The sequence below is a fragment of the Schistocerca cancellata genome, chromosome 1 (assembly GCF_023864275.1).
Source record: "Schistocerca cancellata isolate TAMUIC-IGC-003103 chromosome 1, iqSchCanc2.1, whole genome shotgun sequence".
Taxonomy (NCBI): Eukaryota; Metazoa; Arthropoda; class Insecta; order Orthoptera; family Acrididae; genus Schistocerca; species Schistocerca cancellata.
In genome coordinates this window covers 489,586,595-489,602,447 of record NC_064626.1, presented here as the reverse complement: position 1 = coordinate 489,602,447, position 15,853 = coordinate 489,586,595, and the positions used below count along the sequence as shown (strand labels likewise).

The window sequence follows — 15,853 nt, the reverse complement described above, 5'->3', positions numbered from 1 at the left end:
GTTTTTATTTTACGATTTTTCGAGTGTAAGTGCCTCGTATGAAGACGATTACAATATTGAAATAAACGCTAAGAATTCTAGCAAAAATTATTTTCGGTTTCAGAAGGAGGGATGGTCATCCTTGCGAGAAGTAAATAGCCTGTGTGACAAGATCAGGCATTCGATTAAATTATGGCCCGATGGGAGACGGAGTTCTAATGTTACCATCACTAACGAAATTTAAATATTTCCCATATTATCAGAAGCTTCTCTCAAAAAAATTCTAAGGACCTATGTAGTCAGCGAAACGCGAACACATGCCTCTCACATAAATAAGTCATCTCATTTGCTCTTGCTTCAGTAAAGCTGACAGTAAAATTGTCCTCAGTTCTCTAAGACAGAAACGTTGGCTTATTTTGGTGTACCCTAGTGTCAGTATGAGCCAACGGTCTTGCCGCAGTGGCAACACCAGTTCCCATCAGACCACCGAAGATAAGCGCTGTCGGGCTGGGCCATCGCTTGGATCGGTGACCATCCGGTCTGCTGAGGGCTGTTGGCAAGCGAGGTGCTATCAGCCCTTGTGAGGCAAACTTAGGAGCTACTTGACTGAGAAGTAGTGGCTCCACTCTCGTAAACTGACATACGGCCGGGAGTGTGGTGTGCTCACCACATGCCCCTCCACGTTCGCATCTAGTGACGCCCGCGGGCTGAGGATGACACGGCGGCCCGTCGCTACTGCTGGGCCTTCATGGCCCGTTCGGGCGGAGTTTAATTTTAGTGTTAGTATGAACGTTGCACACCATCAGTTTCTCAGTCTTTGCTCTGGAACTATAAGGCAAGGAAACCGTAATACTTCTTCATTCACTGGGCTTTTGTAAAAATAAAGGGAAAGAAGAAACAATGAATGTTTCATTTTTGAATTACTATCGCGTATTAGGTTGCTGACAGGGTCAAACTGTGTGGCAGATCACCCCAAGACCTCTGTCTTTTTCCTCATCGTGGAATGCTTCCCCAGTTGACGCATTACTAATGGACTAGTACGACACACTTCACATTGTCTGTGATTGTAGTGACAGTTGCTTGTTTTGTATGGGTGGCTAGTAGCGTGTAGTAGTCTGTGGTGTGCTGCGGTGTGTTGTGGTGTGGTGTGGTGTGGGTTGCCTTGAGGCCCTGCTGGACGCTGGCAGCGAGATGCAGCAGAGTGCATTGGTGTGCAGACGCTGCTGCAGCCGACGGCGGCCCCGCTGCCCGAGTACAAGACGGCGGCGCTCAAGAAGTCGCGCTTCATACTCTCCCACTACGGCGTCTTCAAGAGCTGCTGGGACTGGCTCATTCTCATCGCCACCTTCTACGTCGCTGTCGTCGTACCGTACAACGCCAGCTTCGTCAATCCGGACCGACCCTCCATGGTCAGTGACGTCGTCGTCGAGGCGCTCTTCATCATTGGTGAGTAGTCCGAAGTGAATCCTCCTTAATCTGAATTCTCAGTGTTTAGCATATTCCAACAGATTATAATTTATATTTCAGTTCAGTTTCATGTATCAGCCACATGCAATGAGAGGGAGCTGTATTTTTGAATTGTCCCTTATTGAGCACTACTAGTTTCTAGCGTCTGTCACGTGTTGCAGAACCATAAACAGGTGTGGTTGGTGGCAATTCATTGCGAGATCATGCACTTTGACGACCATGCTATTCACGCGTGGCACGAAATTTTTATTTGATCTGAATAACTTATCTACATCTGATATATATGCACTTGAAAATGAGACACATTCGATACTAGCAGAGCTTAGCAGTAGATAACAGTGCTGCACCTCGAAGACAGCATCCTAGGAACACATGATGATTCCTGACCGGTGCTACAATCCAATGACAGATTTTAGTATCATACGAAGAAATGCGCACTGGGGACTGCTATAAGTAGTTACCAGCATTTTCTGCTGCTTTTGTTGTTACTGTATATGTGATTACGTCGTTTTTCTTGCTTGTAAATATTATAACTTCTACATGTTTAAGTATCTGCCTCCGTAGCTGATTGGGCGGCAGAGCTGTCTGACATGTGGAGGACCCGTGTTCGATTCCTGTTAATGCCAGTAATTTTTCATTGATGGGAGGTCTGGGACAGGGTGCACTCGGCAACGTGATGCCAATTCAGGAGTTACTTGATCGCGTAGTAGCGGCTTCACGTCAAGAAACTTACAACAGTTGTGATCCTACGACTTTCCATACTGCATCCAATGACGCCATCGACTGAGGATGACAAGGTGGTCGGTCAGCACCGGAAGGCTCATCAGGTCCTACGGGCGAAGTTCATTTTTAAGTTCAAATTTTACATATTTAAGTGCTGCTAATATATTAAAACTATTTGAGGATATTATTAATTCTTCGATTACAGAGCTTCATGATGAGTAATGTTATGTATATTTTTAGTACTAGTTAAGCAATAATTTGTTAGTTGCACACCATTTTATACCTTGAAATTGAAGGCCTCTTTACCGTGGAACACGTTATATTTCCAAATAAAGTTTCCCAAATGCAACACTTTCAAATTTGTGTAGAATATTTGTTCCTATTTACGCGACAAAGAGGTATTCTGGAAAAGTTTTTCTCATTTGGAAAAAAATTCGTTATTTCGGAGTACCTTTTTCAATTTCATAAAAAAACTGCAACACACACACAGAGAATGCTGTCATTTCAAAATGGAATAAGAAAATACAGGGCCATTACAAAAGATTCACTCGTTTTCAGTGCCATGTATTTTCCAAAGTATTACACATACATTTATGCCTGATGCATGAATATAACCCTAAACTCATAAAGTTTGCATTTTGCAACAAATTATCATTGAGTGTCCCTACGGACATATGTCCGAGCGGTAATCAAGTTCGTTCCATACTTCATGTAGCGCCATTGTAGCAGCACTGATGCTTTCTCTGAGCTGTTCCAATATTGTTGGCAGCGCAGGTATGTTAACACGGTCTTTAATGTAGGGAAAGGTTCAAATGAACACAACAACATCACCTTCACCACTAGAATCAATCCAGCGACACTGAAGTTCGCCGTTTCGGTAGGAAGGAGACTCGATGCTCCAAAGGGGATGGGAGAATGAGGCGGGAAGTGGGGGGGGGGGGGGATGCTCTTTCCTGTTGGAAGATGAAATTCTTGGACTCAACAGTCAGCTGTGGACACAACCACAAGTCCGACATATCACAGAAGGAAACTTTCCCACACAGTTTCGACCGCGTTGCACAGAAAACATTAACCTTCGGCGAATCTCATTTATGCGACAAAATTTGAGAATTTTCAGTGCCCCACATTGTCACGCTGTGACAATTAACCTTTCTAGATAAGTGGGAGGTTGTTTCGTCGCTGAATATTAGCTCGCAGACCGAAACCACTTTTCCTGCTTTGTCACCATTTTGTCAAGGTACTGCACTCGTAACGGCACTTGGTAGGCGCAATGAAACCTCGGTGAGTTTACTGCTCTATTCATTTCTCAGTCATATTTCTGTGTGTAATGCCTTGGAAAATACAGTGGCCTGAAAACAAATGAATCGCTAATAGTAGCCTCATATTCTGTTAGAACGCTGGCTGGAGGCGAATGTCTGAAAAGTATTCCAAGGTACAATACCCTCCCCTCCAATCTGAAAGTACAGTCCTGTGGAACACTCAACTTTCTTCAGATATATAAAGGCTGTGATGTCAACTCAGAAGAAATTGGTCATATATAATGTGTTAACCAGTCTGATAGCCTATGGTTCATCAAGTTTTCATCTTGTTCCCAGCTAGTGAGCACGGGGCTCATACGTGGTTAAATCTTCCACCATGTATAGCAACCTATTTGTTGTATAAAGATGTGTTAAATATCTGTGCCTTAATTTTCACCATTTGCAGAGTAACTGCAGATTTTCGAACTAGGAATCACTATCTGGAACACTATAACTGGACGTTCTATGAGTATCTTTGCCGCGATATTTGCTTTCATGATGCACAAGTAAACACAGTACAAAAAACATCGAAAATATAAGTTAAATAATGCAAAGGTTTTTCTTGTGCATATTCCGATTTATTAGAGTATTAAAAATAATCTCTCACATGGTTACAGGGGAAGGATAGTGTATGACATTCTTAAAAGAATACGTACTCTTGAACTGATATCACATGTATGTAACAAGGAGCCTCGTAGAGCTATGGAACCACCTTCACATACATTCACACGTCGACACCACTTTTTTGCGTATAAGACACGAAACATGGTATAACACACAAGCACAACAGTGATAATCTTACACAAGTGTTATCTTATTGTGAAATAGTTGTGGAGGATTTCTAATTCAAGTTGTGCAATTGCCATTTATATGAAAGGAAATCTATTATAGAAAACATGGTATTCTGCTCTCGCAACTATTAATTGCTTCGTCATTCAAACTACATTCGTTCAGAAAACTTTCAGCCATTATTCTTACACAATTACTGCTAAACAATTAGAAACATAATAAATAATAAAAAAATAAAAAGCGATGATAATGCTGCAACTTCAGCTGTACACGTGTGGGTAGAAATATGACAAAATTTTGTTCTTTCAAGATGAAAACAATCCAAAAACACATTCTCCAGATATTTTCCACATATTTCATTGAATGTACTTGCAAAATTATAATATTTTACGAAACATGATTCAGAAAATACGATATCATAAACATTGAAATGCGTAAAAAAAACTGGCTTTTGCTTAAAACTGAGCGCAGATTACCAGAGTATATTCATCTAGCGTTTGAAAATGAGAGCACTTAGCGACTACCAACGAGCTTCAAAAGTAATTTTAAACCTTTTCTAAATTTTTTCTCCTATACATACTTCAAGTCAAATATTTAACACATGAACTCCTTTTTAGAGTAATCTATTCGTTTGAAGCTGTCAGAACTTCGATTCTCTACAGAATCGTGGATTTACGGTTGACAAATAATTGGCATTCCAAGAGCTAGCCGACTTGTGCAGGCTTGGAATGTTTTAGCAGCACCTCTAGTCTTTTTTGTAGTCGATTCGTTCCATATAAGCCGCTGCTGGAGCTCAGTATAATGCTGTAACTTTTAACACAGGACGAACTTATCATACGTTTTCTCTTCTCAGTCACCCACAATAGATTTTCTTCCATAGAGTATCTCGCTCTCGCTGGTGTACAGGTAACAATTAGGTATAACACAAAATATAATAAACTTTTCTAAGTATGACTCCATTACAGCATATGTTAACAGAAAACTTAACTAGACCTGTACTATACATTATCCTCTGTAAATTAGGACTTTTTTAAAACTAAAACATGACAGTTCACAACCTCAATTTCCAACGACAACAGAAATAGAATCTTTACACCCAAAGGTATGATGCAAGTAGCTACACAGGCCTCATACCTGCCTACTTAGATCATTGCACATAGTTCGCATTTGCTCGCATAATTCAATAATTACTTCATTTTAAAATATAATAAATGCAAATAAGGAAGTTTAACCAATTAGTATAACAACCATATAGTTATAAATTTTTATGTTCATAAAAATCTCGTCTCACATACCTCCTTGTTGTTTATAATTCCAATGTGCTCTATTTTTACACTCCTGGAAATTGAAACTTTATTGACACATTCCTGGGGTCAGATACATCACATGATCACACTGACAGAACCACAGGCACATAGACACAGGCAACAGAGCATGCACAATGTCGGCACTAGTACAGTGTATATCCACCTTTCGCAGCAATGCAGGCTGCTATTCTCCCATGGAGGCGATCGTAGAGATGCTGGATGTAGTCCTGTGGAACGGCTTGCCATGCCATTTCCACCTGGCGCCTCAGTTGGACCAGCGTTCGTGCTGGACGTGCAGACCGCGTGAGACGACGCTTCATCCAGTCCCAAACATGCTCAATGGGGGACAGATCCGGAGATCTTGCTGGCCAGGGTAGTTGACTTACACCTTCTAGAGCACGTTGGGTGGCACGGGATATATGCGGACGTGCATTGTCCTGTTGGAACAGCAAGTTCCCTTGCCGGTCTAGGAATGGTAGAACGATGGGTTCGATGACGGTTTGGATGTACCGTGCACTATTCAGTGTCCCCTCGACGATCACCAGTGGTGTACGGCCAGTGTAGGAGATCGCTCCCCACACCATGATGCCGGGTGTTGGCCCTGTGTGCCTCGGTCGTATGCAGTCCTGATTGTGGCGCTCACCTGCACGGCGCCAAACACGCATACGACCATCATTGGCACCAAGTCAGAAGCGACTCTCATCGCTGAAGACCACACGTCTCCATTCGTCCCTCCATTCACGCCTGTCGCGACACCACTGGAGGCGGGCTGCACGATGTTGGGGCGTGAGCGGAAGACGGCCTAATGGTGTGCGGGACCGTAGCCCAGCTTCATGGAGACGGTTGCGAATGGTCCTCGCCGATACCCCAGGAGCAACAGTGTCCCTAATTTGCTGGGAAGTGGCGGTGCGGTCCCCTACGGCACTGCGTAGGATCCTACGGTCTTGGCGTGCATCCGTGCGTCGCTGCGGTCCGGTCCCAGGTCGACGGGCACGTGCACCTTCCGCCGACCACTGGCGACAACATCGATGTACTGTGGAGACCTCACGCCCCACGTGTTGAGCAATTCGGCGGTACGTCCACCCGGCCTCCCGCATGCCCACTATACGCCCTCGCTCAAAGTCCGTCAACTGCACATACGGTTCACGTCCACGCTGTCGCGGCATGCTACCAGTGTTAAAGACTGCGATGGAGCTCCGTATGCCACGGCAAACTGGCTGACACTGACGGCGGCGGTGCACAAATGCTGCGCAGCTAGCGCCATTCGACGGCCAACACCGCGGTTCCTGGTGTGTCCGCTGTGCCGTGCGTGTGATCATTGCTTGTACAGCCCTCTCGCAGTGTCCGGAGCAAGTATGGTGGGTCTGACACGCCGGTGTCAATGTGTTCTTTTTTCCATTTCCAGGAGTGTATAATGATCTATCGAATTTGAGAATCGTACAGAAATATCTGACAATTATCATCTTTGGCCGCGATAAGAACTAAAAAATGGATAAACAGGTGCCAAAGTATCATTGAGGCATCAACCGTAGGAGAAGTACAAATACCACAACTCTGAAGATGTTTTGCACATTTCCAAACGAAACGACAAAATGAAATGTATTCTGGTAAACATTCAATGGTAGCTGTAACCCGCCAGGTTAGTCGAAGGCGCTAATGCGCTGCTTCCTGGACTCGGGTAGGCGCGCCGGCCCCAGATCGACTCTGCCCAGCAGACTGACGACGAGGGCCGGTGTGCCAGCCAGCCTGGATATGGTTTTTGGGTGGTTTTTCACATCCCACTAGGTGAATACCGGGCTGGTCCCCACGTCCTGCGACAGTTACACGGCTCTCAGACATTTGAAAACATTCACACTGTTTCATGGCTTGTACTAGACACAGACAGCTTGGTACACTAATTCCATTCCACAGGGTACGAGGGGGCAACAGGAAGAGCATCCGGCCACCCTCTGACACTAATATCGCTAAATCGTTAGTAACAAGGCCGACCCCGCGTTAAAATGGGACAAAGGCCCAAATAAAAATAAAAAGAAGATTCAGTGTTAGCTGTAACAGGCAGAATATGTACTTCGTTCGTGTTGCACATTTTCATGATTTTGACTGAGATAAACCCACGTTGCCATGTTCTTCTTTGACACGCTAGTGCACAGAAACATTTAAGTGAAAAATCCGTGCAATTCACACGTCTATGTATATGTAAAAGCCGACTTCGCGTCCGATTTGAAATTCGATATTCAAATATTTTACTGTTTGTGTAGCTTCTGCATAATCTTTAGTTGATTGTATCAGTTCCCATTTGTATTGTGATATACTGCGAAATTTCAAAAATTTGCGAGTACCGCGATAAACTCATGCTGGCACGTCAAACTAAAAAGTTTTGGTCATATGTAAAATCGGTAAGCGGATCTAAATCCCCTATTCAGTCACTCGTTGACCACGATGGCACCGAAACAGAGGACGACCGAAGAAAGGCAGAAATACTGAATTCAGTGTTCCGAAACTGTTTCACTGCGGAAAATCGTAACACGGTCCCTGACTTCAGCCGTCGCACGGACGCCAAAATGGAAAATATTGAAATAAACGATATCGGAATTGAAAAACAACTGCTATCACTTAGTAGCGGAAAAGCATCCGGACCAGACGAGATACCCTTAAGATTCTACAGTGATTATGCTAAAGAACTTGCCCCCTTTCTATCAGCAATTTATCGTAGATCGCTGGAAGAACGTAAAGTACCTAGCGACTGGAAGAAAGCGCAGGTCGTTCCCATTTTCAAGAAGGGTCATAAATCAGATGCGAATAATTATAGGCCTATTTCGCTTACGTCAATCTGTTGTAGAATAATGGAACATGTTTTGTGTTCTCGTATTATGACGTTCTTAGATAATACAAATCTCCTTCATCATAACCAACATGGATTCCGCAAACAGAGATCATGTGAAACTCAGCTCGCCCTATTTGCCCAAGAAATTCACAGTGCCGTAGACACTGGCGAGCAGATTGATGCCGTATTCCTGGACTTCAGGAAGGCATTTGATACGGTTCCGCACTTACGTTTAGTGAAAAAAATACGAGCTTACGGAATATCGGACCAGGTTTGTGATTGGATTCAGGATTTCCTAGAAGAAAGAACACAACATGTCATTCTTAACGGTTCAAAATCTGCAGATGTAGAGGTAATTTCGGGAGTACCGCAAGGAAGCGTGATAGGACCTTTATTGTTTACAATATACATAAATGACTTAGTTGACAACATCGGTAGCTCCGTGAGGCTATTTGCAGATGACACGGTTGTCTACAAGAAAGTAGCAACATCAGAAGACTCGTACGTACTCCAGGAAGACCTGCAGAGGATTAATGCATGGTGCGACAGCTGGGAGCTTTCCCTAAACGTAGATAAATGTAATATAATGCGCATACATAGGGGCAGAAATCCATTCCAGTACGATTATGCCATAGGTGGTAAATCATTGGAAGCGGTAACGACCGTAAAATACTTAGGAGTTACTATCCGGAGCGATCTGAAGTGGAATGATCACAGCCCGTATCTCGTGGTCGTGCGGTAGCGTTCTCGCTTCCCACGCCCGGGTTCCCGGGTTCGATTCCCGGCGGGGGTCAGGGATTTTCTCTGCCTCGTGATGGCTGGGTGTTGTGTGCTGTCCTTAGGTTAGTTAGGTTTAAGTAGTTCTAAGTTCTAGGGGACTGATGACCGTAGCAGTTAAGTCCCATAGTGCTCAGAGCCATTTGCCATTTTGAATGATCACATAAAACAAATAGTGGGAAAAGCAGGCGCCAGGTTGAGATTCATAGGAAGAATTCTAAGAAAATGTGACTCATCGACGAAAGAAGTAGCTTACAAAACGCTTGTTCGTCCGATTCTTGAGTATTGCTCATCAGTATGGGACCCTTACCAGGTTGGATTAATAGAAGAGATAGACATGATCCAGCGAAAAGCAGCGCGATTCGTCATGGGGACATTTAGTCAGCGCGAGAGCGTTACGGAGATGCTGAACAAGCTCCAGTGGCGGACACTTCAAGAAAGGCGTTACGCAATACGGAGAGGTTTATTATCGAAATTACGAGAGAGCACATTCCGGGAAGAGATGGGCAACATATTACTACCGCCCACATATATCTCGCGTAATGATCACAACGAAAAGATCCGAGAAATTAGAGCAAATACGGAGACTTACAAGCAGTCGTTCTTCCCACGCACAATTCGTGAATGGAACAGGGAAGGGGGGATCAGATAGTGGTACAATAAGTACCCTCCGCCACACACCGTAAGGTGGCTCGCGGAGTTTAGATGTAGATGTAGAAATTTAGGCTTAAGCTTATTATGTCCGCCCCCGGTAGCTGAGTGGTCAGCGCGACAGAATGTCAATCCTAAGGGGCCGGGTTCGATATCCACCTGATCGGAGATTTTCTCCGCTCATGGACCGAGTATTCTGTTGTCCTAATCATCATCATTTCATCCCCATCGACGAGCAGGTCGCCGAAGTGGCGTTAAATCGACTTATACCCAGCGAACGATTTACCCGACGGGAGGCCCTAGTCACACGACATTTTATTTGTAATATTTTAAATTTGTGACAACAGTAGGCTATCCTCGCTAAAAATAATCGTTCCCTAATTTCATTCTATAGTTGTTATTGAGAATTTTCGGATGCCTACAAAACAATGTCTTGTAAATTGCCGGTACGGGTGTTTCGGAAAATTTATTTCGTAGCACATCGGCGGTTGTGATTCACAGTTGCTGCCTAAGAACAAATCACCGCTCAATTTAATTTTTATTAATCCAAATAAACATGCATTTTTGAGAATTTTCGGAAGTTACCGTTGTCTGTGCATAATCTAATATGCAGTAAATCGGCGCCTATGTCTTAATTATTGTAGCAGATATTGTAATTAACACATTGTAATATATCTAGTTTTCACTTATAGATGAGTATATATTACCTATATTCATCGTACATTAACTCTATTTTCGAGTTGGCTAACAACTATAATTAATCTCAAAAAGTTTTAGGAAACTAGTAATCTTTATCCCAGGTTTATCTGTTGTGTATTTGCTTCAATTATTATAGGGAATTAGTAACTTTTTAGCTCAACAGATTAAAAGATAATCAGATTGTTTAGTTTCAAATTATTTGTTCACTGTCCTGTAGTATATTTCACCAGTCAAAATGGAGCCCCGCTGTGAATGCTGTACGCGAACATGGAGTGAGTTGGTTAAGATTCGTATGCAGCTGGAAAACGGCCTGACCACTGTCTAACAATTGGCAGCTGCTGCGAATTGTTGTGTTCGAATAGCTTCCGACCGTCACGTACCTGTAGTACGGGTATAAAGATACCTCAAGCACTATTCTCTCCCGTGTATCCTGTCGTCTCTGCAGAAAGTATAGGATGTGTCATTACTTGTCCATTTGTCTGTGGGTGACGTTTCAATGGCACAGGTAGCTGTCCTGTTCAGAACGGACAGGCACCATGGAGGTTCTAGGATGTTATACCTAACCCCCTAACCAACAAGTTCCAGATGCTGTCTTTCACTGAAACTGAGCCAGAGGGACTCACTTGAGCTGTTTTGTCCAGTGTCAAAGGGTGGCAAATGCAAAAGGGTAGCGGTCCATTAACCGCCTACAGTTCAGACTTATGGCGAATGATGACACCCCTTACGGAAATGGCTGCAAGTGATGGGAAAGGACAACGGGTGCACTCAGCGTATATGCCTGGGAGCCTCATTCAACATGTGTAACAGGCTATTCCGGCAACCATTGAGGGAACAGGTTTCAGCCAATTACAGATTATGGCGCACGTTGGAACAAATGATTCCTGTCGTTTGGTCTCCGAGGTCATACTTGGATTACTCCACCGAATGGTAGAGAAGACCAGCCTTGCGCGCAAAGTTTCAAAGAAAGTCACAATTTGCAGAATTCTCCCGAGAAGTGATCATCGCCATCTGGTTATGACTCAAGTGGACGTACTCAATCAGTGACTTGAGGGATTTGTTACAAGCTGAGCTGCGACTTCCTGGACTTGCGCGATAGGGTTGAAAACCATAGGGTCCCCCTAAATGGGACAGGTGTGCACTTAACATGAAAGTCTGCTACTCAGGTAGCTGACCGTGTTTCGGGTGCTTACAAGGGCTTTTTAAATTAGACGACTCGCCATCCAATCCAGATTACGACAGCTATAGGGAAACCAGAAGTATTAGCGTAAGATAGAAAGAAATGCCTCCCACAGGTTCAAGCTAATGCCTACTTCTGGAACAAATTGCCCGGAATTCTGTACATAATTCAATGACCTGCTACTTTCAATAAAAATTTGAAGGAGTTCCTTCTTTCACCCTCATTACGTTTTCCCCAAAAATTAACTTACATGGCCAACTTCGCCTACATCAAATAGTCAAGCCAATGCTCCTGTCTATTCCCCTTTCGCTTTTCCTTCCTCTACGAGTCACGCCACCTTCTCTTCCGCCGTATTCATTAACTGTGTATATAACGTTCCTCTCTCTCTCTCTCTCTCTCTCTCTCTCTCTCTCTCCTCCACCCGTTTCTCTTACAGGCACTGGTCCTCTCATAATTTTAAAAACCCTCATTGCCGAAACTACTAATTATAACTGCTGATCATGTACCAATATGAACTGTGCGTATGTGCTTTTTTTATCTGTACTATTTTAATTTTTAATTTCTAAATATAATAACACGCTTACTGAAATATACGAGTATATAACACAAAATATGTACAATGCCTTCTTAAACGTAAGAGAGGGCCTCATAGCCCTTACCAGGTTAAGGAAATGAACACATAGACAAGTAAACAGATAAATAAATAAAATGAACATCGAATATAGCAGGAAAAACCAAGCTGAAACGCAGCAATTTATGAAATGGCTAAATGGCTCTGAGCACTATGGGACTTAACATCTGAGGTCATCAGTCCCCTAGAACTTAGAACTACTTAAACCTAACTAACCTAAGGACTTCACACACATCCATGCCCGAGGCAGGATTCGAACCTGCGACCGTAGCAGTCGCGCGGTTCCGGACTGAAGCGCCTAGAACCGCTCGGCCACCACGGCCGGCAACTTATGTAAAACCCTGTTATTTTCTTCTTTTTGTCATCATAAACCCTTAAAGACATAAATTTACTAAAGCCGTTTTCTCTTATTGATATTACCAAGGGACCCCTTGAGTGCGAGCTCGCAAAAGGTGAATGATATTTATGGAGTTCGACGCCCCACATAGTGTCTACCGTGCAACCACAATATTGGCTCCTAATGAAACAGCGGCGGGACTGGAGGTATCCACTGGTGAGCACAGCACGAGGTTACGGAGCATAGTTGAACTGCTTAGTCGACGAGTATCGCAACAACTCCTTAGACACTGTCCTTTACTGAGTTCCACTGGAGACGGGATTTGTGGCTCCATGTCCGACAAAGATGATGAATTACATGACTAAACACTTGTTTTAATATCACATTCACTTGTTAAGCGCGTATCATCATCATTGTATTCCTCACGTACATTGTCCGTACAGTTGAGCGTATAGGACACCACACATTCCACTGACGCATCTTGCAGAAACGCTAATATTTCATCTGTCACTTCTTTCTCATTCTGTGAAATTCCTTGAGATAGCTTTCTGACAAAATGTCAACTTCGGCAACTGTTGCTGTAAATATAATGCAATATTTGCTTTATCATTGTCATTGCCCCGCTTTGTATCAATGTTACTAGCACTGTAGCGGTGTTGTGTTTCGATTATGACGGCATGGAAGTGTTTAATCTCTGATGCAATCATGTGCTGGTGAAGCAGCCATAGGGGGTGGCAATAACGTCCTTCCTCTGGCTGCAACCACCCTAACTTGGCATATGAAGCACTGACGTTGTCACATCGACGGATGTTCCAGATATAACGCACACAAGTACACACGGTTAGCTCTCACCGTCCTGTGTTTCCACTACTCGTCTCATTTGGAATCATGTCACAACAGTGGAGGTTCGATAGAACGAGTGACTGCACGAGTTCACTTTTTACATACTGTGGAAATATATCCTGAAACTTTTTATGGGTATAGAGGCAAGCGGAAGTCGCCGGCACAGAGCGACAGTATTCGCTGCCCACTTGGAATGCTCATTCAAAGCTACATCCAAGTCCTTCACAGTTTCCTGTATTGTATTGCAAATCGTCGAGCAGAGTAGGAGGCAACTGTTCGTAGAATTCTTATTTCAAAACGTTCTCTTGTTCTCTTGAAACATAAACAAGAAACAACTTAGAGCCATACAGCAGTTACGTTGTCAACACTTCTCGTGCAAAATAACGTACAAAGTTTAGTCGTTACAACAAGAAATCTGTACTGCTGCAAGTGAGAGTTAAAATAAGTTAAAAAGTGGGTATATCTGACGTAAGCCGTATGTCTCACGACATAGATTGAAAATGTGTTTGATTGCAGACCAATGACGACGTTTTAACGCTTATAGCACAATAAATACCTATGTTAATAGGTGTATGGACCTATGTAAAATTACTCAGATAATTAAAAATAATGCTTTATAGCGACTTCAAAAACTGAAACAACAGATGTTCAGACTGAGTGTAGCAGTAATTACCTTTTTTTATCCCACTGCTTAAAGCGAAGTTCAGTGAATAGTTTCTTAACAGCAATATACTTTGCTGTCACGGCCTTAAGGAGAACGCAGTTTGTTATGGATTGTTCCTTACTACATCCATCCACGTTTCAGTGCTCATTCATACATCGTCAGTGATCTTTCTTTGTACTGCTGCAAGCTATCAAACAAGAACGTGCAGGTAAAAAAAGATCCAAAGTATTCCACCAAACGTGAGAACAGTGTACACATTTTGTAAATTTTAACTGAAAAAAATAATATTTTATATATCTTCACCATTTGCAGTAACAAGAAAAACAAGTAGTCATGCAAAATCACTGAAATATAACTGGTTAAAAGTAGATAAAAATTAGGTGACTTCCCCTTAAAGCGATTACACTTAAGAACGTTGATTGAAGTTAAACAGAGAAAGGAAAGTAAACGGTATTACACTGCAACAATTCTCTATTACATTATCCAAGTTAGTTCTTAAAACTCTCTATTCTGGCTGTCTGAGGTACTTGTTTCTGCAGCATGTCTTTTGTCTTTTCATCATTTCGTTAGAAAGGAATTAAACAGTTTTATATATAGCTCGCAGCTGCGGACGTGACTAAATGAAAACGTTGAAAATAAAATAGGCAACGTCTTTGCTCAAAAATGTTCTTCCATTATTGTGTTACGTGGTGTACTCCTGTCCACGCAGGTTGATCATCACGCGTAATTTGCTTCTTATGTTACCAGCCCTATTCTTCATCGAAATGTATTCGAGAAGTTTGTGTCACGGGACTGTTATGTATTAAATTTTTCATCATCTTCATCATCATCATCATCATCATTTAAGACTGATTATGCCTTTCAGCGTTCAGGCTGGAGCATAGCCCCCCTTATACAGTTCCTCCATGATCCCCTATTCAGTGCTAACATTGGTGCCTCTTCTGATGTTAAACCTATTACTTCAAAATCATTCTTAACCGAATCCAGGTACCTTCTCCTCGGTCTGCCCCGACTCCTCCTACCCTCTACTGCTGAATCCATGAGTCTCTTGGGTAACCTTGCTTCTCCCATGCGTCTAACATGACCCTACCATCTAAGCCTGTTCGCCCTGACTGCTACATCTATAGAGTTCATTCCCAGTTTTTCTTTGATTTCCTCATTGTGGACACCCTCCTGCCATTGTTTCCATCTACTAGTACCTGCAATCATCCTAGCTACTTTCATATTCGTAACCTCAACCTTGTGATAAGGTAACCTGAATCCACCCAGCTTTCGCTCCCATACAACAAAGTTGGTCGAAAGATTGAACGGTGCACAGATAACTTAGTCTTGGTACTGACTTCCTTCTTGCAGAAGAGAGTAGATCGTAGCTGAGCGCTCACTGCATTAGCTTTGCTACACCTCGCTTCCAGTTCTTTCACTATGTTGCCATCCTGTGCGAATATGCATCCTAAGTACTTGAAACCGTCCACCTGTTCTAACTTTGTTCCTCCTATTTGGCACTCAATCCGTTTATATTTCTTTCCCACTGACATTACTTTCGTTTTGGAGATGCTAATCTTCATACCATAGTCCTTACATTTCTGATTTAGCTCTGAAATATTACTTTGCAAACTTTCAATCGAATCTGCCAACACAACTAAGTCATCCGCATATGTAAGACTGCTTATTTTGTGTTCACATATCT

The 15,853-nt window shown here is 43.0% G+C and overlaps 1 protein-coding gene across 1 annotated transcript in view; it reads left to right on the top strand.

Moving 5' to 3' along the window:
- LOC126177811 (potassium voltage-gated channel subfamily H member 8) overlaps nt 1–15,853 on the top strand; it is a 475,984-nt gene that overhangs the window by 202,870 nt on the left and 257,261 nt on the right. Inside the window, exon 5 of the mRNA XM_049924483.1 lies at nt 1,209–1,425. Coding sequence (XP_049780440.1) covers nt 1,209–1,425 — 217 coding nt within the window. The remainder of the gene's footprint in view (nt 1–1,208; nt 1,426–15,853) is intronic.